Source organism: Natrix helvetica (genome assembly GCF_964273705.1).
Source record: "Natrix helvetica genome assembly, chromosome: 1".
Taxonomy (NCBI): Eukaryota; Metazoa; Chordata; class Lepidosauria; order Squamata; family Natricidae; genus Natrix; species Natrix helvetica.
In genome coordinates, this window is record NC_138548.1 from 309,936,563 (window position 1) to 309,963,367 (window position 26,805).

The 26,805-nt window shown below is 41.9% G+C and overlaps 1 protein-coding gene across 1 annotated transcript in view; it reads left to right on the forward strand.

Annotated features, from left to right (window-relative positions):
- Nucleotides 1-5,383: 5,383 nt before the first annotated feature.
- CCDC66 (coiled-coil domain containing 66) overlaps nucleotides 5,384-26,805 on the forward strand; it is a 36,471-nt gene continuing 15,049 nt past the window's right edge. The window contains exons 1-12 of the mRNA XM_081939576.1: nucleotides 5,384-5,608; nucleotides 9,781-9,845; nucleotides 12,245-12,270; nucleotides 13,575-14,016; nucleotides 15,461-15,611; nucleotides 16,338-16,438; nucleotides 18,427-18,497; nucleotides 19,845-20,018; nucleotides 21,892-22,023; nucleotides 23,359-23,591; nucleotides 24,399-24,483; nucleotides 26,403-26,564. Of these exons, the coding sequence (XP_081795702.1) occupies nucleotides 5,598-5,608; nucleotides 9,781-9,845; nucleotides 12,245-12,270; nucleotides 13,575-14,016; nucleotides 15,461-15,611; nucleotides 16,338-16,438; nucleotides 18,427-18,497; nucleotides 19,845-20,018; nucleotides 21,892-22,023; nucleotides 23,359-23,591; nucleotides 24,399-24,483; nucleotides 26,403-26,564 (1,653 nt within the window). The 5' untranslated portion in view covers nucleotides 5,384-5,597. The remainder of the gene's footprint in view (nucleotides 5,609-9,780; nucleotides 9,846-12,244; nucleotides 12,271-13,574; nucleotides 14,017-15,460; nucleotides 15,612-16,337; nucleotides 16,439-18,426; nucleotides 18,498-19,844; nucleotides 20,019-21,891; nucleotides 22,024-23,358; nucleotides 23,592-24,398; nucleotides 24,484-26,402; nucleotides 26,565-26,805) is intronic.

The window sequence follows — 26,805 nt, forward strand, 5'->3', positions numbered from 1 at the left end:
AGTACAGATCACTAACAGTCTGAACTGGTGTCTCCACATGTCATCCTTAGTGAAGCGTGAAAGCCAGCATATGCGTTTCCTGCGTCAGATGAGGAGAGCACATTTTTCTCCTTCTGTCCTGGCTACTTTTTACAGAGGCACAACTGAGAGCATCTTACAAACTGCATCATTGTTTGGTTTGATGGCTGCAGTGCCTCAGAGAGAAAGTCAATTCAGAGAGTGGTAAGGACAACCAAGAAGATTATGGGAAGCTCACTTTCTGTCATTCAGGATACTGCTTATAAGCGCTATGAGCTTAGAGCTCAAAGCATTGTCAGAGACCCCACACATCCACTTCACGGTCTGTTTCTGTTGCTCCCCTCTGGGAGGAGGTTTCAAAGTATTTCTAGCAGGACTATCAGATTCTGTAACAGCTTTGTTCCCTATGCCACCTGTCTGGTAAACTTGCAAGATTCGTTTTTCTCCCCATGTACATGTATACATTCAAACTAGTCTGTGTTGTTTCTTCGTGTCATATAATATATGTGGGTATATATCAGAGATGGGTTGCTAATTTTTTCACTACCGGTTCAGGCGCGCTCCCACCCACGCGTGACACTTCTGCACATGTGCAGAAGTGTCTGGGTGGTTGATTGGAGCCTCCCGCTGCTGCTACCGGTTCACCTGATCTGGGCCGGAGTGACAGCAACCCACCTCTGGTATATACATAATTTTGAATTGCAGAAAGTTAACACCTACCCTTCTCCTAGATCCGTGATGGTGAACCTATGGCACATGTGCCAGAAGTGGCACGCAGAGCCGTTTCTCCTGGCACACGGAGCCATCCACCAGTTGTTCTTCCAGGTTCGGGTGCAGCAGCCAGCTGGTCTTCACACCATTGGCATGCCAGAAAGCAGAAGAGGAGCCACCCGGTGTGCGTGCGCACGCCAGGAAAATGATCTTTTTGTTTCCAGGGCTGCACATGCGCGTCGGCCATTTGGTGATCTGATTCCTGGTGCGCATGCACACGCAAAAACCACCAACAAGAAGAGCAATGGCCGCGCGTGCCAAAAGACGTGGAGACGGGATCCTGGCCGTCGCTTCTTAGCAGAGCAGAGCTGTGGTTGGGGCTTCCCTCCCTCCCCGCCCGAGTGGGCTTCTTGCGTGGCCCCAGCCCTCCAGGCCATGGCTCATCTGCGGTCCAAAGTGCCTGGCCGGCTCGGGTGCCCCAGAAAAGCAGCGGCAGCCACAAGTGGAAGGACAGGAGCAGCCGGCTCCTGCCTATGCAGCTACTCCCATACCAGTCAGAAGCAGTACAGTGACAGCCGCTGGGGGCGAGGGGGCAGCAGCAGCAAGGACGGGCAAGGGCTTTCCTCACTCCCCACCAGATCGGTCTCTTTGCACGGCACCAGCCCACAGCACTGACATGTGTTCTGTCCCATGATTCTAATAAATATGCAGATTCAGGCTTGACTGTCTGCCACGACTAATTACAGAGATAAAACCACCCCTTGGCTAGGAGCCTAGAACGCTATCTTCAAGAAACCAAGATTAGACTTATGGAATGCTTTCTCAATGGCTAGTAAAATGGACTGTTGTTTCCTGCAAAGATTCCCCTCCTGTCGCTCCACCTATAAACTCTTTGGGAGGGGCCACAACCTTAGCCAACTGTCCCTACTTCCTTCTATGATGTCTTCTCCACAGCTGTTCCTTTCTCCTCTCAGCTCTACGCACACGCATATCAGGGACAGCCTCCCTCTGTTCCTCTTCACTGCTCCCTGACTCAGATGCCACCTGGTGGCCAATAGGCCTCTCTAGTTCCTGCTCTGACTCCAAACACCCTCCAGAGTCTTCATCATCCTCCAGAGCAGTCCCACAATGGTCTGAGCTGTCAGAGTCCACCAACAGCTCAGCTGGTCGCTGCTGGGCCACAACAGACATATATCCACGGTCTGGAGCGCCTGGCTGGATTGGGTGCCCCAGAAAAGCAGCAGCAGTGGCAGCCACAAGGGGAAGGGCAGGAGCGGCCAGCCACTGCAGCCACTTCCACACCAGCCAGAAGTGGCACTGTGAGAGCTGCCGGGGGTGAGGGGGTGGTGGTGGCAAGAACGGGAAAGGGCTTCCCTCCCTCCCCACCCAAGCAGGCTACTTGCACTGCTCCAGCCCACGGCTCTGATGAGGATCCGTGGTCCGGAGGGCTGCCACTTCCAGCTGGGATATATTCTGCCAGGCCCTCAGTGGCGTCTTTATGTGGGTAGCTTGCCTTCCTGCCAGCAGCTCCTTCAGCGTCCCGGCTGGAAGCAGCAGCACAACAGTCACCGTTACTAGGGGCAAAAGGGTGGCGGTGGCAAGAACGGGCAACCGCCACCCCTTTGTCCCTTCCCCAGCAGCAGCTATTGCCCTGCCGCTTCCAGCCAGGATGCTGGCAGAGGAGCTACTGGCAGGGAGGCAAGCTACCTGCATAAAGACGCTGCCGAGGGCCTGGCAGAATATATCCTGGCTGGAAGTGGCAACACTCTGGACCACTGATCCTCATCAGATCCCATGCCCTGGAGCTATGCAAGAAGCCTGCTAGGGCGGGGGGAGGGACAGAATCCCGGGCCTGCCTGTTCTTGCCATTTCTACTCCTTCGCCCCCGGTACCGGGACACCGCCGAGGGCCTGGCAAAATATATCCTGGCTGGAAGCAGCAGTGCAACAGCTGCCGCTACTCTCATTCTCTTTGAGAGCCACCTTGCTTGCCGCGGCGTGAGGCGAGCGCTGCTGGGAAGAAATCAGCGGGAAGGGGAGAACAAAACAAACTTCTGTTAGGAATGCTTTCCTGCTCTCCCCCTGATTTCTCCCCAGCAGGGCTCACCTCACGCGGAAACAAGTGGTGTGTGTGTGTGTGTGTGTGTGTGTGTAACGGGGGCTGGATGGGATGGATCAGCTGAGAGGCTGGCAAAGAAGCCTTGACTTCCCCACTGCTGCGACTCTGGGAGGAAGGAGGCAGGGATGCTGGCTGGCGCTCATTTCTCTTATTGCTCATCGCCACTCGCTCCCTGGCCACTGTCCCAGCCCGCCGTCCAGCTAAGCAGGGTAGGCGGGGCCTGGGCTGCAGCCACCAGGGAAGGCGGTAATGCTCCATCCTGCAGGGGTGGCGGCAGTGAACAGTAAGGGAAGCAAATGCCAGCCAGCATCACTGCCTCCTTCCTCCAAGAGCCGCGGCAGTGGGGAAACCAAGGGTTCTTTGCCAGCCTCCCAGCTGATTGGTCCCATCCAGCCCTTTACACACACAGACACACACACCGCTTGTTGCCACGCGAGGTGAGCACTGCTGGGGAGAAATCAGGGGGAGAGGGAGAAGGCCTCCCTGGCAGAAGTTTGTTTTCTTCTCCCCCTCCCACTGATTTCTCCCCGGCAGCACTCGCCTCACGCTGCGGCAAGCAAGGTGGCTCTCAAAGGGAATGAAACAGGCGCAGCGCTCTTCCAACAACTGAGGAAGGAAGAAGAGCCAGGCCATCGGCTTCATTCTCTTTGGGAGCCGCCTTGCAAAATGGGGAATTTTCTGACATTTTTCAACCAGAGCCAGCCCAGCGCCCTATGCACATGGGCTGCCAGGGAGCCCCAAAGCTCACAACCCCGTCTCCTGAAGCAAAAACAGCCTCCCCCAGCCTCCTGGAGGCCCTCCAGAAGCCGGAAATGGCTTCAGGAAAGCCTCCGAAGGCTGGAGAAGGCAAAAAACGCCCCCAACAGACCATCTGAAAGTTCAGAAACAATCCGTTTCTGACTTCCAGAGGGCCTTTAGGGGGGCGGGGGAGTCCATTTTTGCACTCCCCAGGCTTCAGGAAAGCCTCCTGAACTCTGGATCCTGGGGAAGGGGGTGCATACGCATGCGCGGGGGTCACATGCGCAGTTGGGCAGGGAATTGAGTGGGCACGCGGGGGGGTGCAGTAGTGCCCACACGCGCAATTCTGGCACTCTATTAAAAAAAAGGTTTGCCATCACTGTCCTAGAATGAAATATTCTAGGAAACATTAAAAAGGTAGAATATTATACCTCCCTGGATGAGAAAAGGAGATACATGCTTTTGGAAAGTAGCCCCCATCCTTAGGATATAATAGGATTAGCCCTCTACCCATCTCACCACATGGCACCTGGGAAGATTATATCACCCAGCAAGATTCAACGAAGCCTGGAACTCAAGACAACCTACAAAGTTACCCCTGCATGGCCCCATGGGAGTCTGACAACCAATCAGAATACATTTCTTGCCACAAGACCAGGAAGCAAGTTCAAAGCCCAACCGAGGGTATAAATCTCTCTCCCTCTCCCACCCATGTGCTCGTTTTTGCCCAGGACCCCAAAAACCCACGTGGTCCTGTCTACCATTAAACCATCTTTCCAAGCACTCTCCATGTTTCCAGTGTCGAATCCAACCCAGAATCGACATTTCTTCCAACAGAATGTATGCCTGTGTTTATTTATATTGTCATGTTTATGAAGTGTACATTGGAAGTGAAAACCCTCGGAGAGCTGTATGCAATGAAATTTCATTTTAATGTATACCGATCAGTGTACGTTCAAAGTGACAATAAAGTCTAAATCTAAAGGGGCTTGGGATTCTATATACCTGTCTTTGGTCAGGATAACTCTTGGAAATCTGAAAACAAATGGGCCAAAATTGGTGTGGCGGAGAAACCAGCAAAATAAAATTCAAGTTGAAAAATGTAACCAATCCAGCCACAGCCAGCAAAGAAAAAAAAGTCCTAAAACAATACGCCCAACACTTCCTAATGGAAAGTCAATTGTCCAGCAATTTGGAACGTTGCTGATTTCTCCACTCTAAGGCCGTACTTCCTCCTTCCCAGTCATGTGACCAAACATAGAACTATCAGTCAGATTGGAAACAATTTCAGAACAATTCCAGAATCTGTTCTCTGAATCTTTTCTGTATTTGTTCCAACACCTTCCGGGTTGGTTGGTTTTTTTAAACTCATGATGTAATTCCTCCATGCCCCGCAGCTAAACCGCAGGGATGAAATTTCTCTGGTGGTCCAAATCAGCCTTCCCCTACCTGGGGTCTCCTGATTGTGGACTTCCAACTCCCAGAATTGCTAGCTGGGGGGAGAGGGGGAGTTCTGGGAGTTGAAATCCACACGTCTTAAAGGTGCTGAGATTTGAGAAATATGGTTCTGAAGCAACCCTGATGCCTAAAGGACCTTTTAGAAAAGAAAAACGGGAACGCTCAGCGCTACTTTGCCTCCGCTTCGGAAAAGCGTGCCCGGAAAGCATTTCTATCGGCTCTTCCGCCAGCGCCAGCGAGCGAGAAAACGAGGTCCTCCTGGACTACAACTCCCACAATGCTTCGCAGGCGGGGAGCGCTACCCGATAAGCGAGAGCGGAGCTCATTGGTGAAAGAATCAGGGCAGCCGCAGGCCTATCAGCTCGTCTTTCATTGTGCGGTGGCAGCAACCGACATACACACATTAAGCCGAGAGCAGTTCAAGAGGGGAGGGTGGTGCTATTCGTGCTCCTCTTGCTGCCGCTGCCGCTGCTGCTGCTACTGCTCTCCGCCCGCCCGCTCGCCCGCCCTTGCAGACGAGCTCCTGCGCTCTTCCGCGGAGCAGAGACGCAGCCATGAATCTGGGGTAAGGAAGCGAAGCCCCGCGGCAGTGCCACGTTCTTGGGTAACCTCGTCCTTTGGAGTGAGAGCTGGCGGGAGGAGGCGAAATCCTCTGCCCTCCAGCCGCAGCGATCGTCCCTCTTTGAAGCCTGGAGTGGCTTTCCCAAGGGGTTGGCCAGAGCTGCTCCTGCCTAGCTCTGCCCGCCTTGGGAGCCCGTCCGTTTCGCGTGGCAAGTGTACTGAGCTCGGTTGGTTGTGCGGTGTGTGTATGTGTGTGTTTTATCATCCTTGCAAAAACAACGCCGTGCGTAGTGATGTTGAGGCTTACTGGGTAGGAATGCCGGCTGCCCTAATCCACGCCAGGAGCTGGACAGTTTCAGCTGCAGGTTTTTCTCTAGGTTGTCCCAAAGGTGCTTTTTTTTCAAGAAGGAACTGGACTTTCTGTTTTTTCTTTGAAGACGTTTCGCTTCTCATCCAAGAAGCTTCTTCAGCTCCGACTGGATGGTGGGGAAAGGAAGATGGGAAGCAGTGAAACGTCTTCAAAGAAAAACCAGAAAGTCCAGTTGCCTCTTGAAAAAAAGCACCTTTGGGACAACCATGACCTGGATGACTGAGAATCTCCATAGACGTTTCTCTACGTGTGACGTTTTGATAACCATCAGATATTTGGAAGTAAATCTTATTGAGTACTGATCGGAGTCCTACAATCTAGAATTCATGAATTCATTTTTTATCCCCCTGCCCCCCCAACCGGTGAATTCAAGTTGTATTCTTTTTATTAGGGAAACAAAAACACATTCCATGGAAAATAATTGCTCTGTCTAACAACAACAACAAAATATTAGTGCCAGGAAAGAAGGAAAGCATTTACACAGAAAAGGGCTGGGTTAAAAAAAATAGGTTTGGTAGGGTGAGGAAGAGATGTTAGCAGGAATCTCATGAATGTGGAGAAGACAGCAGATCTGGCTGTGAGCAATTGCAGCCACCCCAAATTGCATCACATGTAACAGACTTTCTCTTATTGGATGTGGGAGAACTTCCATGTGGAGCCTCCTGGCTGCCAACTACCAGCCTATTCTTTTTGAAAATGATAAAACAAGATTGGTCATATTAATAATATTAATAGTTGCAAAATGATATTATCTAGACCACTTGTGCATGAGGCAGGTCATTGTTCTGTAATACATTTGTGTGCAAACCTGAAAGAGGTTTGTAGACCCCTTTTCCAAGGAATAGAGAAGGTCATTCTGTTGTGCGACTTTCAGTTGTTATTAGGTCCAATATCACATTTGTCTCTTCAACCTTGATAAGGGACTTTCCTCTAATTTGATTACTGGATGGGTACTTTATTAGATTAGGACCTGGCAGATTATATTTATGCCTTTATATCTTAAAATATGATTATTGTTCAAATATAGTATATGTAAGTTTGCTATTAAAGACTGTGGCTTCCTTGCAGAAAGTAATTATTTGGAGCACATGATTATTTGATTATAGAAAGCTTTAGATTTCCCAACACAATTCAAGTCATGTTTAACTGTGATCCTTTTGTGACTCAACAAATAAGTTAAGCAAAGATGTGCAAAATTGGACATCCAATCTGTTATTCATAGCAAATATTAGTAGCTCAGTTCTGTTTCACCCCTATGTTATTTGAAACAGCTATGAGGTTCTATAATAATGACGACGACTACTACTACTTCTTCTTCTTCTTCTTCTTCTTCTTCTTCTTCTTCTTCTTCTTCTTCTTCTTCTTCTTCTTCTTCTTCTTCTTCTTCTTCTTCTTCTTCTGTCATATCCCTCATTGCACGTTGGTGATCATGTTGGTGATCCTATTTTTATCAACAGCTGCACGAAAAAGTGCTGCTGAGTTTTGTCCAAACCAGTCCCTTAGATTTTGAAGCCATTATGTTCGTCTTTTGCCTGGATCTCGTTTGTTTTCCATCTTTCTTTGGAGGATTAAGTGGTATGCTGTATTTTTATTGGTGTTGCATCACGTTCCAAAATATTCTAACTTTTGCTTTTTAATGGTTTTGATGATTTCCCTTGTCTTTCCCAGGCGGCTTATCACCACCTCATTTCTGATATTGTCAACTTATACGTAACAGCCACCTGTAAATACACATTTCAAATGTTTTTAGTCTCTTCAAGTGGCTTTCTGTCAGATACCAACTCTCCACTCCGTAGAGCAGGATAGAAAAGATGTAGCATCTGACGAGCCTGATTTTCAATTTAGGTTTATGTTGTGACTACAGAAGACCTTCAGTCATAATGAATGACTGAAACCTTCTTTCTCCTACTCTGCAGATTTACAATTATATGCAGAGGCTTTATTCTGAGAAAGGAAAGATAAGAGATGGCTATGTTTGCACATCATGCTAAGCTAGGAAGTTTTAGCTGCACTTTGTTAAACAAACAAAGCTGTGTTTTAATACAATGTGTAAACCTAGCTACAAATTCCACAGTGAACCATGGAGACCAAATGTGCTATGTAGATTGTTGATCGTTGCTTCTTTTCCAAACCAGTCGATCTAAAGTTCTGAAATCAGTTGTGAATAAAAATATTTCAGAACTTACGCTTTATTTCCTTTCTCCACCCCTATGTGGAAGAATGTTTTTTTAAAGGCCTGTGATACAGTCCAGAAGTAGACATATATAGCATAGGTGATGATTTTCCTAGTTCTCTTCCCATAAGGACTAGAAACACGTAAGCTTAAGGATCAAAGGTTTATGCCTTTTTCACTCACTTCTGTAAAATGGCTTTTGGAAAGCTCTTTTTTAGCTTTTGTGAATTTTTAAGGCTAAATTTGCTGGCGGCATAATCCCCACAGTTGGCAATCTATTTGCTGATAAGAGAATGGTTACAACAACCTTTAGTGGATAATCAGGATTTATTATTGATTATTTTAGTGTTGTCAGGGTTCCAAGTAACAGCCCCCACCAAAAGAAATCTCCCAGGCATGAGTTTCCTCAAAGGTCCACTTTATTTGAGATGTCATATTGGCACATCTGAGAAAAGCCGAATCTGAAAGTTTCCAGGTTTTCCCCACTCAAGTGAAAGTTCAAGTCCCTGCCCAGCATCCACATGTCCATCTCATGGTCCAATCAGGCATCGTCCAAACTGGAGATGCCTTACAGTCACCTCATTGCAGCTGTAGGGCAAAGTGTCCTTGACTCTCTGAGAAAGGAATGTTATTTCAACTATATATCTCCCATGCTCCATATAATCCCCCATCCCATTTCCCCACAGTAGAAAATGTGGCAGGCCTGAAAGCTCAATGGCTTCCAGGTCTGACAAGTATCCTTTGTTGACATTTTAGTTATGACAATGTACATATATATTGTAATATGCATAGTTAAGGTTAGATTTGGTGTTAAAAGTATGCCATCACCAAAAACAGAGGATGTTTTTATCTAATTTTCAAAGATGTTTTCTGGTTCATGGCCAGGTAAACTTATTCCTTCTAGTCAAGTTGCACATGCTAAAACTGGATCTGAACCATTTCTTAAAGACTGCTGTCTCATTTGAGATGATATATACATTTTCAGGAATATAGAAGTTATTGTGTCTTCCCCTGTTACAGTAATTTCTGTGTGTATGTGCGTGCCCGTTACCATATACCGTATGTGCTCAAAATCTTTCCCCCAGTAAAGCAACAACATAAGATTTCAAAAACAAGTTAAAGCTTGCAAACAGGAGTTGCACAAAGTGTTAATGAATCAGTGTTGTGCCTTGCATTTAAAAAAAAACTAATGCCATATCTGTATAAGCATCTGAGAGTAGTAAACAGTTCATTTTCCTCTTTTAGGGATTGGGTTTAAGGTTTCTTTATTTTTACTCTTAGAAAATAATGTTTTTATGCCTGTTGTCTCTAAAATGATTTTTTTAATGGGATAATCTTATTCTAGCAGTTTGACTTTTGTAAATATACTGGATAATTTCCATTCTGTATAATATAGTATTGCTTTTTTTAGGAATTTAAGGAAAGAGAGATAACTTTAAAAGTGGAAAGGGAAAAAACCAGAATATGTCAAATTGCATGTAGTAATCACTTTTCTTTAAGATCTTTATTATTTTCTACAAACAATGAACTACATTTTATTGATTTATTTAAAAATTATGCTCCATACCCTATTTTTTCCAAGCTGATTTCAATGATAGAAACAGTTAACTTTTTTTTTCTTTTTTGATTACAGGGATGGTTTAAAGCTTGAAACTGAAATACTGGATGGAAAACCTAGACTGATAGTGGCTCCTTGTGGTATGATTATTCTTATATACAAAATTAGTCCATATTAATGATCACCAGCAGTTTTTTGCTTGCTTCTTTTTTTAAAAAGCCTTAAATTTTTAATCACCTTAATCAGATATAATCTAATTGTTTGAATTATTTTTCACTGATTACTTCTGAAAACAGTAATTTTCCCAACTTAGTTCATCTACAGATATGTGGATTTCAGTCCCCCAAATTCTTATCTATCGCTGCATGATAGAAGAGAGTATTTGTAGCTCAAGGTTGAACTGTGGGATCCTTGGTGCTCTCTAAGTTTAGTGGTTTCCTTGCAGATGTTTCATTATCAGTTGTTACCTACTTTGGTAATGAAACATTTGCAAGAAAACCACCGAGCTCAGAGGGCACCAAGAATCCCACACCACCATATATACTCATTGTGTAGGTACCCAGGAGTGGGTTTTTAAAATCTTATCTATTTGGAATGGGTATGCTGGGGATATGGGTATGGGGGGGGAAGTGTGTGTGTGTGTGTGTGTGTGTGTGTGTGTGTGTGTGCACATACTGTATGTTCTGATGAAAGGGTTGATATGCCTTAAGGCAGAGGTCCCCAAACTTGGCAACTTTAAGACCTGTGGACTTCAACTCCCAGAATTCTCCAGCAAGCATAGCTGGGAGCTGAAGTCCACAGGTCTTAAAGTTGCCAAGCATAAGGCCTCAATTATGGTTTGATTTTGATCTAAATTATATATAGGCCTGTACTGTTGCTAGAAATGTCTCTGAAATAGGAATATTTCAGGAATATTCTCTTTTCAAATTGTTTTATCTCCTATAAACTATAAGAACTGTCTGATTTACGAAATTTATGGTTAGGGTTAGAAGCTTCGTATTTCCCCTTATGTATGATTGGGATTAAATGTAAATCCTTTTATTTATTTACTTTTAAAAATGGGGGCTGCCCCACTCGCTTTCACTTTAATTGGTTGTAAACCTGAGCGTGTTTCCACTTTAGTGAACAGTCTTAAGAATAAATAAACTGTATTAGAGAAATATTGCATTTGATACATAGAGTATGCAAGTAGTCCTCAACTTATGACCGTAATAAACCCCGCCCATTATAGTTGTAAGTCATGATAGTTGTAAAGTGTGTCATCACATGACCAACACAATTTTATGACCTTTTTTATGGCGGTCATTGCACAAATGATCGTGGTTCTTAAGTGAATCTGCTGTTCAGCGAACACTGTGTTGTTAAGAGAACCCATTGTTCACTATGGGGCTTTTTTTTGCCAAAACTAGAAGCAAAGATCAGTTTTCAGCAAAAATATCATAAATTGGGGTCATGTGACTGTGAGACATTGCATATGGCTGTAAATGAGACCACAGGGAGGTGTTCATCAGAAATATGGAACTGGGTTATAAGTACCGTATTTTTTGGAGCATAAGACGCACCTTTTTTCCTCAAAAAAGAGGCTGAAAATCTGGGTACGTCTTATACATCAAATACAGCATTTTTTGCCTCCCGAAGCCCCGCCCCTTCACCAAAATGGCCATGCATAGCCTTATGGAGGCTTTCAGAGGTCCTGGGGGCTGGGGAGGGCAGAAATGAGCAAGAAGCAGGCCGTTTCTCCCCCTCCCCTATCCTCCAGGAGCACTCTATAAGTCTCCATAAGGCTATGCATGCAATTTTTTTGACAAATACGGGCCCGTTTTCATGAAAAACTGGCCATTTTTTGCCTGTTTTTGGTTCCCCCCCCCCGAGCACTCTGCAAGCCCCCCCCCCAAGGCTATTCATGCCTTTTTTTTTTTTAACCAGGCTCGTTTTCACGAAAAATGGGCCGTTTTTGGGAGGTACGCAGCATGCAAAAACTTTTCCCTTTTGGAAATCTCTTTTACTGATTGATGAGAATTATATTGATCAAGTACTGCGCCAGCAGAAACAAGTCTTAGGTGCTGCAGATTGTCAGCAATTTCCTTCTCCAGCACATGGATAAATACACCTGGAAACCTCTGCCTACTCTCTCTCTCTCCCTATCTACCTACTGTATTTCTCTCTCTCTCTCTATTTCTCTCTCTCTCTCTATCCCCTTACCTACCTACCTACCTACTCTCTCTCTCCCTACCTATCTACTATATTTCTCTCTCTTTCTCTCCCTCTATCTACTTACCTACTTTTTTTAAAAAAATTGCCTCTTCAAAACCTTGGTGCGTCCTATACTCCAAAAAGTATCTGTTTGGGGAGGGCTCTGTCAGAATCTTGAGCGTTTACAAGTCAAGGATTACCTGTATTTATGGATGGAAGAATATGCTTCATATTCACTTAAATTTCTAGCCTTCTTAGTGTCACTAGGATTTTGCCAGTCAAGTTGAGATGTAAGTTAAAATTATCCTGGACCTTTTTCTAATGTGCTTTTTTCTCCCTTTCATAGTAAGTAACTCGAAACCAGGCATAAGGGTAAGTCTTAAGTCCTGCTTATAATGTTGAAGGTGTGAAATCATTCTGTTTAATTTCTTTGATTGCAAAATAAATTGTACCTACATGTATTGAAATTTCATTTTACTAAGAAAGTTTGTAATTTAAGAAAATCTGGTCAGCAACATGTTAAATCTCATTTTTGCCCTTAAAGCCCTAAAATATGTGAACCCATGCTTTCTTAAGATCTGTGTTTTCTTATAAAAATGCAACTGGCTTAATTCCTTGGATTTTCCAGGCAAGATGTAGGATTTAGCTATTACTTCAGGAACCTTCTATTCAATTCCTTTTGTTTAAAGGTGTATGGGTTTTTTTAAATATAAAAAAATGGCTTAGGACAGCAATGGTGAACCTTTTTTGGCTCATGTGCCATAAGGGGGGGCGCAGAGGGGTCGTGCGTGGGTGTGCCGCACCCATAATGCAACGTGCAACCCCACAGTGCATATGCACGCATCAGAGGTGTTCCCCCCCATTTTTTGCATGTTTTTTTTTTGCCTTACCCGGGCTCCAGAGGCTTTATAGGAGCCTGGGGAGGGCAAAAAGAGCTTTCCTCTCCCCTGGAGGCCCTCCAGAGTCTTCAGGGACCTTCAGGAGGCTTCCCTGAAGCTTCCAGAGGGCAAACTTCCGGTTTGCCCATAGGGCTGGTTTTTGGCACTCTGGAGGCTTCAAGGAAGCTCCTGAAGCCTCCGTGGGGCGGGGGGGCTCTTTTTGCCTTCCCCAGGCTCCTATAAAGCCTCTGGAGCCTGGGGATGGCAAAAAATGGCTTTAAAAAGGCTGAACTCAACTGGCCAGCAGACGCATACGCACTGGCCAGCTGACAGGGCAACGCCTCGTGTGCCCTGACAAATGGCTCCCGTGTCACCTGTGGCCCGTGTGCCATAGGTTCGCCATCCCGGGCTTACGACATTACTCTCTGAAGAACAAGAATATAAATATATTGCATATATTCAGTTTTTGGTTTTGAAATGTATATTAAACATCCATGGAGGATTGGGTAAGGTAGGTGAAAAGCTTTCTATCATGTGTTTTTTAATTTACAGTCACAGACATACACACATTGTCTGAGTGTCTGTCTGTCTATCATCTATCCATATATTTCTATCTCATTATGTACTGGCACTTCAAAAAGCGTACTTTATTTTGGTAGAGGTTGAGGTAGGAAACTATTATTTCCATTAAATTTATTTTGCAAACACCCTGTTTCTTTACTTGGGGAACTAAAACATTTGTACAGCTTAAAACAAATTCCTGGAGGAAATAATAATAGTACTGTCTCTATTCCATAGATATGTAATAAAAACAAGATTTTAAAATACACGACGAGATCAAAACCAAATGGGCATATTCTGAAATCTGCGCAAACATCCTCTGACAAGAATGAATGTTTAACAAAACAGAAAACCGGATCAAGACTTTCACTGGCCAAAGGTAGTAAACATCCTGAAACTGTGATGTTTACCAAGGATTTATCAAAAGGACCCTGTCATAAAGATGATGCTTTTATAATCCAAAAAGACAATGCAACTTCAAAGCCAGATAATGTCAGAAATTCAGTTAAGAAACCTTTGGCATCCAACAAGAAATTTAAAAAGCATTCTCTTTCTGTTGAGGATCTAAGGGACAATTTGGTATGTTTAACACAAGAGCAGCTGGAGCAGATTTTAATGGCAGTAAAAGAAGGAACCCAAGGAGCCACTCAGGTTCTGGATGAAAAGAAAGGAGATACAAGTAAGTGTTTTTTTTTCTTTACCCAATTTTTGGGCCTTCTTCGTGGGGAGAGGAAAAGTAAGAAAGCACATTCATGCCTTCATTTTAGCATTGCAAATCAAGAGAGACAAAGCAAAACAAACAAAAAAAGAGCACTTTAAAAATGTGTATGTAAATTAATTTCTTTTAAATATCTTATAGTGACACTTGCTGAATTAATTAACTAGGTTCATTAAGTTCTGTTAAGCCAGTGCTTCTCAAATAGTGGGGCGGGCCCCCCAGGGGGGGCCCGAGGCTCTGTAAAGGGGGGCTCAGCTCAAATTATTTTATATATTTTTGTTTTGCAGGTTAAAGTTTTGTTTAATATTGTGTTCCTTTAAATCCTGTGCTCCTTTAAATCTTTTCTGCTACAGTTAATAAAGCTATTCTTTGTTGTAAATTGATCCACATTTCTTTCTTTTTTTATTCTCTTATACGTTAATAAGGATACAGTGTTATGCAGAGATGTACTTATAACAATTTTATAGACAAATGATACTATTTACAGTCGCGCGGGGGGCGCGAAATGTTTTCTTCTTCCTAGGGGGGGCATGACAGAAAATAATTGAGAAGCACTGTGTTAAGCTGCTAGAGTAAAAATACTAACTTCAATTACTAACATGTATTCACCAATGATACAGCTTTTACATAGCTATAATTAATTCCTCCTTGTTCTTTTATTTATCACAAGGTAGGTGCTATTTCTCTGCAAGGGCCCACATTTTAACAAATAGTTACGTTGCATGACTCTGCAGTACTTTGGCCTTTTTTACATTTTGGTGAATTTTAGATTATGTGGGTTTACCAAATTAGAGCTTTGATATACCAATTTTAAGGTTTAAATCGTTAAATCACGCTGTCTCAAATTGCCATTTTGTTGTTAGGTTTGTTGTTAAATTTTAGCAATAGCAGTAGGAACCACACAAATATGTCTTGGCAGAAGGCAGCGTGCTGTTGTCCTTCTCTGATTTAACAAGAAAGTTTCAGTTACCAAACAGCTGTGACATTTTACTCTGTATGGTTTTTAGATTGTTTTGATGTGTGGCCCTTTGTAAACTGATTCAAGATGCTTTTTATAATAGGTAGAGTAAAATATTACCACAATAATAATAAAAACTTTATGCATATCATATTCAAAAATGCTTTTGGAAATGAGTATTCAATAATGACTAGGGTCTGAAGGATCTTGGCTTGTTCCAATCTGAAGTGCTGCACAGTTCTTCTGAATATTTTGGAAATGTTTGTTCAAATTTCATTCACAAATTGGTCACAATTTTAATTTTAAATATATAATCCATTAGGAGAACTAAAGCAAAGGATGGTGCAATGGTAAAGCTTCTGTTACTGCTTTATTGCAGCAAAAACAAGGAGGAATCTACTGCTTCTGCTGCTGAACTAATATTAAATCCTTTTTTTTTTCATTCAGACACCAAAACTCTTGATGATCAGACTTCAGAAGATCATGTAATGGGATTGCTTCAGAAAGTCAGTGATGCTCCATCTCTTTCAAGTGAAAGTAGTTTCTGTTCAAAAAAACCTCCAGGAATATCTAGACATGCTGAACAGAAAATAATAATGTAAATACATTAATGTAAATACATCTTACCAGTCAAAAATCCTGATCAGTTTAAATTTTGCTTTGGGATGCTCTTGAAAAAAAAAAAGTTCATTAGCATCAGGATGAATGGAGAAGGGACCCTTGTGTACTGTGTATCAGGCTAGATACCTCTCCTCTACCGAGCCAGTAGGCGCATTGGACATTTTGAGGGCACATTGTGCATGCTCTCGGAAAGTGGCTGCCATCTGGGAGTTTATAGGATTTTTTTCTCTCCCTTTCTCTTTTATTTTTTTCTGGGCAGGCAATCCCATTTCAGACAAGACACCAATTACTTCCTGATATATATTTATATGTAATATTATATACATGATATATACATTATATAATATTATATACATAAACATGCTTAACATGCAGTGAACCCTAGAGTGCTTCATGTGCTCAGGTTATCCAGTGCAAACGAAAACCAACATTGCTTTAATCTGTCAATTTAATTTGTCAATTTAATTTTTCAGTCAATGTTCAATTTGTTTATTTAGGGAATGCCTTTAGAATGGAAATATAGTGAAGAGGACCTTTCTTTCTTGCATAAAATGAGTTGTGTTGTTTGGTAAAATTCTAATGAGCAGAATGCTTGGACTTCTTTCTGGTCCTAATAGTATAGCATAATGTATGGATTTCTAAGTCATATTTGTTTTAATATTAGTGGGTGTTATGTAAAAGTCTGTTAAATTTTCTTCACCAGGAATTCATGGAAGCCAGCTGACATATTTAGTACTCTGGGAGAACGAGAATCAGATAAAACCTTGTTAGATGCTAAGAAATCTCAGTGGAAGAAAGAACTAGGTACTGTATAATTTGCTGTGTTTCTACATTATGCAATTGATAATTGATTAGCATTTAACGTTAAATATTTTGTTTCTGAAGTAACAGGTGGGTTACGCTTGTTCTAGTAGTACGGATTTCGTTATTCAGTGTTTAAATATTTCAATATGTCAATATTTTTCATTATTTTTAGACTTAATAAATATAGAAATCAAATAATTATCTGAAATACACGCATCATTTCCAAGTCTTTTTTCCCCTATACTGCTTTTTAATAAGATAGAAAAAATGTGGTGGAGTAGTTTCTAGCTCTACTTACTTCCATTCTAGATGTGGCATCTCTTGTAATAATAAAGACAGTCCCAGTCAGTTCTGGCACATCTTATCCAATGTGCTGCAAGTGCAACCAAATCCTCACCCTATTCTATGCCAGCGAGAGAAATAAAATGGCACCAGCACATGTGTTTTTAGATTAGAAGGAAGCGTGTCAGCTAGGTTTTGTTTGCACGTTTTATTTATTTAGAGTTTAAAGAGGGTTTGTGTACTAGAACTGGTATTCAGGATTGTTGGTTGCCAGGCCTTACTGTTTGTGATGCTTTGAATTGTGTTCTGAAGGATTACTGAAATGAAGGAGCAGAGTCTAAAGATAACGAAGTGCTGGCTGTGAGCCCTATTTTATTGCACCCATGGTGCTGTGGAGGACTAGAGGGACAGTGAGCAGCATCTGTGGTGCTGAAACACCATAGAAGTTGCCATGACCTGGTCAAAGCTGGTTGTCTTGAGGGTGCTTGTATCAATGGATACTATATTTTGGACCCCACCTTGGAAGATAGCAGAAGATTGATAAAGCAAGGCAGCGATTTTTCATCAAGAAGTCAAAGTGGTTGATGGAAAACTGTTAAAAGTTTTTGATAAAATGGCCAGCGAAACATGGCAGAAAAACACTTTTGTTAGAGGTATCATTGCAGAATGTAAGCTATTTTGAGCAAAGCTGCATTTTGCAATTGACTGATGGGTGATTTTTGTCAATGCCAATGTATTCAAGTGGTGTTTAAGTAATTTTGGGATTGCGCTCAAGATGGTTGTTGTTGTTGGTGGTAGTATTAAATAAAGTATATTGTTGACAATGCTGTTCTTATAGGCATTTTTGACTGAAATGGTAAAAACATTATAAGATATCTGTAATCTAGAGACTACTTGGCCCTCATCCAGTAACTAGGCGCTACATGCAGTACATTGAAGTATATTGAAGAAAATGGTATATGGATATGGAAGAAGCAAAGATGATATACAAGGATAAAAAGAAATGGAGAGATATAGTGAATGGTTGATATAAATTAGATTTAGCGCTATTTCCTTTCCTCTTTTCTTTTCTTTTTTCTCCATATCTCATACTTTAATTCATTTGCCTTACTGTTTCTTACTCTTGTATTCTGAAAAAGAATGGTGTGATTCTTATTTTTCAGGTAAATAGAAAAAAAGAATGATAGTTCCCTTGTTTAAACTGAATTGAGTGATTGTATTGATCTCTGTTAACCAATTAAACTTTTTCCATTTCCTGGGAGAGAAAATAAATAACTTCCCGATGAACTTGTAAATGATAAAATAAAATCAGATTAAAATGCATTCTTAAATTCCATTTGTGATGCAGTTGAAGAAATGTATTATTAACTGAAACATCTATCATCAAATGTGTTACTTCTAGTTCCTGTTTATTGAACTAAGCCATTTAAAATTATGACTTAAGAAATGGACTTCTTTCACAACAAATGCCGATATAACTAGAGTTTAGGACATGAGTGTAGGCTAAATTACATGTAATGTTAACGAAGAATGTTAAAAGGTCAAGTCATCTTGTGGTGATATTAGAAAGACTTGGAAGGAAGAAGGGTAATATATACAAAGCTAAGGACATTTCTAGTCTCACTTCCAATGTGATCAACCATTATTTAATGTCATGTAATGAATGTAGCTGATAGCAATTGCAATGATTATTTCTGTCTTTAAAGATGAACAGGTAGCTTTAAAGAAGAAACTAAAAGAAACCTTGGAAGCAGACTCCAGATACCACCCGCGGCAGGTAATTGATACAGTGAAAAGATGCTTAGAAAAAGGACAAAACAGTCAAGTAAAGATAAAAAAATAAAACATGTTTACTGTATCCACTGCTGCTTGTAAGAAAAATGCTTATATTTATATTTCTTTCTCTACTGCAGGGATGACGAACCTATGGCATGCATGCCACAGGTGGCTCACGGAGCCATTTTGTCAGGGCACGCGGAGCATTGTCCTGTCAGCTGGCCAGCGCGCATGCACGCGCTGGCCAGCTGACTTCAGCCTTTTTTTGAGGCCATCGTCCTCCCCAGGCTCCGGAGGCTTTATAGGAGCCTGGGGAGGGCGAAAACAGCCTCCCCCGGAGGCCCTCCAGAGGCTTCAGGAGCTTCCCTGAAGCCTCAGGAGTGCAAAAAAACGGCCCTATGGGCAAATCGGAAGTTCGGGAACGGACTTCTGGTTTGCTTGTAAGGCCGGTTTTAGCCCCCCTAGAGCCTTCAGGGGCCTTCTGGAGGCTTCCTTGAAGGCTCTGGAAGGTAAAAAAATGACCCTATGAGCAAACCGGAGAGCCTCAGGGGGGCGGGGGAGGCTGTTTACGCCCTCTTCCTATAAAGCCTCTGGAGCCTGGGGAGGGCAAAAAAAGCATCCAAAAAATGGGGGGGAGCACTGGGCATACACATGCGTGCTGTGGTCACACATTGCATTATGGGTGTAGCACGCCCGTGCACGATCCCCCTGCACTCCCCCTGCTTTTGCCACGCAAGCCAAAAAAGGTTCGCCATCACTGCACTACTGCATGCTGTTAAATAGAATAGATGCTTCCATTTAACGTGCATTTACCATATTTTTCAGATTATAAGACACTTTTTTTCATCCAAAAAGAGGCTGAAAATCTGGGTGCATCTTATACACTGAATAGAACATTTTTTGCCTCCTGGAGCCCCACCCTTCACCAAATTGGCCGTGCATAGCCTTATGGAAACTTTCAGAGAACTCCTGGGGGCTGAGGAGGACAGAAATGAACAAAAAATGGGCCGTTTCCCGCCCCCAGCCCTCAGCAGCACTCTATAAGCCTCATAAGGCTATGCATGCAATTTGTTTGACAAAAAACGGCCCCGTTTTCGCAAAAAACAGGCCTTTTTTTCTCGTTTTGGGGGGGCACTCCCAGGAGCACTCTGCAACTCCCCCCCAAGGCTATTTATGACTTTAAAAAAAAAAAACAGGCCCGTTTTTGTGAAAAACGGGCCGTTTTTGCAAGGTTTTATTATTTTGTGGGTAAAATTAATTACATAATATAGGAACGCTTATAATGTATTTGGTTTTAACATTCCTCTTAATGTATAATGTTTGAATTCACCAAAATACCTTGTTATAGATGATGTCATCAGACAACTTGACTCCAGCAGCAGAAGATATCCATAGTCACAGAACTTCAACCGCTGAGCCGAGTGACACTTCTCCCACTGTGTCCAGTGGTCGAACTGAACAGTTCTCTAGTTTCAGTTCTCCTGATTTGCCGGCTGCTATCCGAACAGCATTTGTGTTAGGGGTAAGTGGATTTCTGAGCATTGTTCTATATGTTTTTTAAAAAATTATTCATGAAATGCCTTTCCTTGGCAGTTTCTAAGAGATTGGTTTATGACAGGGGTGTCAAACACAAGGCCCACAGGCCACATCCGTCCCATGGGGCCAGCCTAGAAATATTAAAGGAGCGGCCACAGTGCCTCTGTCAGCCAAAATGGGGGGCCTCCGCATGGCCCGTTTTTGACTGTCAGAGTGCTGTAGGAGGCGTCTGTCCCATCTCCTCCCCCAGCCCCGCCTGCCGGCCCGTGGAAAAAAACTACAGTGCTGATCCGGCCCTTGAAGAAATCCAGTGGGACACCCCTGGTTTATGGGATGTCACCTGGAGTTGCCTTGATATACTTTTAAGGCAAATCAAATGAATCCACTTCGGGCCATACTTTTCATGGGTACTAATTTAGTTACAGTTAAAGGATGTGCAGAAAATGAAAAATGCAATTAACTGCTCCTGATATTGCTCCTACCAGTGGAAGGGGATGGGCCAGGTCCTTTTGCGTCCACACTGCATCACTCTCAAGCCTTCTTTAAATGTCTCTCAATCTTGTGAAGATTGAGAGATATTTAAAGAAGGCTTGGGAGTGACAAAAATTGGAGGAAACTGAAGAGAAAATCCTATCACATTAGCAAACTTTTACTTGTTTCCGGTTGATTTCATTCGTTGTTCATTTCATTCATTATGGTTGTCAAAAATAATCTCCAACTTGATTTTATTATAAATGGTCAAGATGTAAGGTACTAAACGTATGTAACTTTTCAAACCATCTCCCCGCTCCCTCCCTCTCTTTCTCTCTTTCTCTCTCCCCCCACCCCTCCCTCTCTCTCGTATACATATATATACACACACACACATCAAAAACCGCTGCATATTGATTGTACACTATTGTGAATTCTTTATTTATTTCGTGCCATAAAGTTCCTGGACCTATACAGGTTATTCAGATACATAAAAATGGTAGATAGAGATACAGATCTCTAGGTAGTCTTCAACTTACAACCACAATCGGGACCAGCCATAAGTTTTTTAAGTGCCATTATAATTTCGAGTGGTTGCTAAACAAATGGCTGTAAGTCAAGGACTACCTGTATATTCAAAACACGCAATAATTATAATTAAATTAAATTATATTAAAGTTTAAAATTAAAATGTCCCACCTAATCGGTATCTCAAGTTCAAAATATTTGATGGTTCAGCAAGGATTTTAATGCTGATACAATTTTATAAAGACTTAGTATTACCTAGTAGATAATTATCGATGTAAGGAAACAAGGGTTGTCACAAATGAAAGAATACTAATGGTAACTTGAACACATAATGCTCAATGAAATATTTAATTATGTTTAATGGATAATCAGTGACTTTATTCTTAATTGTAAAAACCGTTGCACAAAAACTTGTAACCAAACGACATGCTTGATGAAATTGTTTTTTTTTTCTCCTCCTTGCTCTTGTTCTGTATGTGTTGTTTTGTCTTTTTTAAAGAAAAAAAAGAAAATTTATTTTAAAAAAAAGAAAGGATTTTAATGCAACCATCTTGAGGAAATAACTAGTTCAAAGACAGGGCATCTCAGTACCTCAGTACCTCAGTACCTCAGCAGGGGGTTGGACTAGAAGGCCTCCAAGGTCCCTTCCAACTCTACTATTGTATTGTATTATTGTATTATTGTAAATTACAGTCAGAAATATTATGATCATTACCCACAATATGTAGGGCAAAGGTTAAAGATTAAAGTCAAATTGGATATACTGAATTTATTTAACTTCCTCCTTTTTTATGTAAGTGTATGTCTACTTATTGATGAAAGTAAGGGGGTAACGAAAATAACCAGTGTTCTTCTTTTAGGAAGCAACACCAATAGAGCATCCTTTCAGTGCTGTGAAACGTGAACAACAGAAAAAATGGCTTGAAGAGCTTGATAAGCAAAAGGAAGCGGACAAGTTGCGAAAAATGGAAGAAAAATGTAATTTTTTGAAGGTAGTCATGGTTATAAAGGCCACTTTAAGGAAAAATGGAAGGTCTAATAAAAATATTTATCCAGCTGTTTTCTTAGAAAACGGAATTATAGCAACCGAAGTACAAAACTTGCATGTTCAAATTGCCCAGTGAAAATAAGGATTCCACTTAGCAAAGAAAATTTGAACCCTGGCTACTCAGTTCAAGAACCCTCAAAATAAATGGTCCAGTGAAATCTACAAATGCTTCTCAACAATTTGTCAATATATCAAACATTCCTGAACTCAAAACAGTCCTTGCTTGGCGTGAAGGATGCCTTTAATATATTTCGGTGGAATTTTTGAGATGTAATATTATATTGTCCAGAATATAATCCTAATCCCCTTGCTCCTTGGTTCAACGAAGTCTGCCTCACAGCTAATCAGATGTGTTGGAGCATCCACAACCTTTAAGCTACCTAATGAACTTACTTTATATCTGTGTCCTATAGCCCAGACTATATAGCCCTATGGAAAAAGAGAAAAGTGGAAATATAAAAGGCTGTTTGGAAGAAATTGGCACAATCCATATCAAAAGTCCCAGTGTTTTAGTGGCATGTTATCAAATAGTTCCCCTAGATTGAGTATTCAGTCCCATTCAAGATGGGATGCATATTTCTATGGCCCTGTTTAATATCCACTCTAGAGATTCAGATCTCTTGCCCATAATCTCAGAGCATCTTCCTGACTGGCATCCCGCCACCATTTCAGAGACCTCCCAAGTTTAGGGAACAATTGATAAGTGAAAGTTCCCAGTGGCACTTCTGAAATCTGATTTAGATTTGTGGGGTCCTGGCTTGGTCTTCCTATTTATGTATATTGATAAATTCTTGCAGGTGCCTAAGGAATAGGGCTGACCCCTATTCTTGATGCCTGGCCAGGTGGAGCGTTTTTAGGAATCCAAAGTGACCGCCTAATTTCTTTGAGGATGGCTGCCCTGAGCAAGCAATGAAATGCGCCTGCTTGGAAAACAAATCAATAACTGTCCAGATTACTCTTTCCACTGCTGTCTGGGAGTTCGACAATGAAGTCCATTGCGATCTCTTCCCATGGTCAGCTAGGGCTGGCCACTCATTGTAGTAGTCCAGGGGGGTTCCCCGGTCATGTTTTCATTGTTGCACAAGTAGCACAGCTTTTTACATAATCTTCCACCTCTGACTTCATCCTAGGCCAACATTTAAGAAAGTTTATAAACTTCAGTCTAAACCGCTAAGCACCCTGTTCTGTGATTCTGTTGTGCCCCTAACACTTTTGTTTGAGGTTCATAAAAGAAAATATGGACATATATTTAAATATTATTTTCTTTGTATTTCTTTAGGGTGAAGAGCATGACAAATGGACAATACATTTTGATTCTTTCAAGAATCATGTGAATTCATTTACACAATATCCTTTAAATACAACGTATGAAAAGACCCCTGAGACCATGCAGTTCTCCCAGGACAATACAGCTTGTTCATCTTCAGCTTTGTCTTGTCTCACACCTACAGAAATAGAGATTCCAGGAAAAGCAATTGGAAACTATATTTCGGAGCCAAATCAAAAAGCCAGGTGACTGCTTAAACTTTTCCTTCCAGGTTCCAATCTGGCATTAATTAGCATAACCTATACAACTGTTCTTTCAATAAATTAATTTTACTTGTACTTGCAACTCTATGTGCATAACTGTAGAATATCTTTTTTTCTTGAGATTTGTCTCAAGAAATATATACTTTTTAGAGAATAAAGCTACTTGTGTGAAATTATTTTCAATATAATAGCTAGTCTCCTGAAATGTCACAGGACCTTTTTGCAATACTTTTGAATGTTTATGTATTAAGGGGGTTGTAAGTAGCTGGTAAATCCAGCATTTCATTGTATTTTTCCATCTTCTCTTGGAGAAAATTCAAACTGGGAAAGGAAATTAGAAGTTTATTTTTCTCCACTCAGAGCTGGCTGCAATTTGTTAGGGTAACAAGGACTATAGAATTGAATTTTCTGATTGAGGCAAGTATATAGTCTCTACTGAAAAGTCCTAGGAAACTTGAAATCAGTAAGGTAAATTTGTGAGAGGGAAAATATAGGCAGTTTTTTTTTTTCCAGAACCGCTTTGTTCAGTGAATGTAGTTTTATTTTTGCTAACCTTATCTCTGTTTCTTTATCTGTTGATTTCTAACAATTTTATGTACATCTAGGCCTCCTATAATTTAATTCAGATCTCTCAGTCCCCTAGTTAAAAGTGAAAAAGTGACCCTGGAAAATATTGAAGGGTGGAGGGCGTAGGAGGATGGAAGATTCTAGGAAAAGATGTGGTGTTTTGTGACAAAGAGCTACAGTTTGTTTAATTACATGTCTTTCCAAATTCCCCTGTGCTGATAGTTTCCTCCGTTCAATGACTGCTCTTCTGGATCCTGCTCAGATTGAGGAACGAGGAAGACGACGCCAAAAACAATTAGAACATCAGGTAAAATTACTACAACGTTACCTTCTAGTTTATTGATCTATGTTTTTCCATAAGTAGAGAAAGCATTAGCACTGGATTTTTAAAAAACCACAAATGGAACAAGTAACGTGAACTGTGCCAATGGAATGAAGTTTAGAATGTGATTAGGACCATGACACAGCTTTTCTCAACCCAAAACTAATTATTTTTAAATAAGTTTATTTATGACAGATACATTTCAAATCTCTTATCTGTATCATTTCTTCTTTGAATTTTTAAGGGAGCCAGGTGGTGTCAGAGTTTTTATAATTTTAAGAATGGAGGTACATTTTGAGACCTATGACTTCATAATCTTTTTGTTGTTTATTTGTAATAATAATAATAATAATAATAATAAATATTTATTTCTTAGCCGCACCCTCTCCCGAAGGACTCGGGGCGGCGTACAACAAAACATAGGAAATAAATATATCGACATACATATAACAAAACATATACCAAGACATATATACGACATATACAAGGAGGAGGTGAACTGATAGATAAAAACAAGTAAAAACACAATGTTTAAAAACCCCTAAATAAATTGAATGCAATTAAAATACCCCAAATAAAAAACCCGTCAGGAGCGATATAGTTGGATCAAAGTTGAGCCAGGCCAGCAACTTGAAAAAGGTGGGTCTTGAGCTTTACACGAAAGGAGCGGAGGTCAGAGGTATTCCTAATATCCGGGGGGAGGTCATTCCACAGGGCTGGGCCCGCCACAGAGAAGGCTCTACTCCTAGGCGCCGCCCCTCAACACTGTCTGGTGGACGGCACCTGGAGGAGGCCCTCTCTGTGCGAGCGGATTGGTCGCAGGGATGTATGGGGCAGAATACGATCCCGCAAGTAACTAGGTCCTAAGCCATGGAGCGCTTTAAAGATTGTTATCAAAACCTTGAAACGCACCTGATAGACCACAGGAAGCCAGTGCAGCTCGCGCAGGAATGGTGTCACATGGGAGTACCTAGTACTCCCCATAATTACCCGCGCTGCTGCGTTCTGGACCAACTGTAGCCTCCGGGTGCATTTCAAGGGAAGCCCCATGTAGAGAGCGTTACAGTAGTCCAAGCGAGACGTCACCAGCGCATGAGTGAACCATCACTTGACCCTTTTCTCATGCATCCATTTAAAGCAGAAATTGTCCTAAACAAAACGATGGTAAGTGTTGTCAGCAGTAGAAAACACCATCTCCCAGCTGCTGCTCTTGATTTCCTTTTTGAGAAACCTCTTCTAAGCTTGCTTGAATTGGAGAAGCCTTTCAATTGAATGCAGCAATTTTTGAGTCCCAGTAGCTTTACTGTATGTTTTCAGGAGTAGGCTTCCAAAATTTCAGCAACGGGTTCTCTGCCCGGTTGCTGGGTGGGTGTGGCCAGGGTGAGTGTGGCTATCGGCCTCCAGCACCACGGCGGTGGGGTGTTCTCGCCTTCCCCAGGCTCCGGGGGCTTTCCTTGAGCCTCTGGGTGGGCAAAAACTGCCGCCTTTGGGCTCCAGAGGCTGGAAACAAGCCCTTCCAGAACTTCCAGGAGGCCTGTTTTCCCCCTCCCCAAGCCTGTGCACGGGTCCTGCACTTATCTTGCATCCAAAACGGGCTGCGTGAAGACACCTGGGAGGGGTGGGATAGGCGGGGCCAGCCAAGTGGGAGATTTGGAGGTTTTCCGAACTGGCCATAATGTTAGCTATGAGTTCTCCCGAACCTGGGCAAACCCGTAGCAGCCCACCCTGTATGTTTTTCTGTATATACTGTATGTTAAACCAGTTATACCAAAGACCGATACAAAGTTTTAATGACTCAGAGTCAAAAAAGAAGAAGAAAGATACCTAAGCAAAACAAATTAAGAAGATAGGAAGATAGAAGCTTTTAGTGTAGATTAAAACGTGTTATAAATTTGGTTTTCTAGAAAGCTATAATGGCTCAAGTGGAAGAAAAGCGAAAAAAGAAACAGATAGAAGAGGAACAAAGAAGACTTGAAGAACAAGAAGAAGAGTGCCGGCTTGCTAGAGAACATGAATTGATGAAGAAACAGTTTGAAGAAGACCTGCTAAAGCAGAAACAAAAACAGGTAAACATTCACATGTTCCATGGCAATAAACTATCAATCCACACCAGCCTCAAATAAGTGATATTTGGTGCAGATGAGAGCTTTCTGTTTATTAAAAAGCATATTGAAGGGAAAGGTTCTGTTTCAATGGCTTTATAGCTCTGAAGATACTTTATGATAAAGTCTAATGAAATTGCTGGGATTGGAGAGATTTTTAAAAATTATTAAGAAATCCCCATAAGATTGGGCAAAACGGTGTATG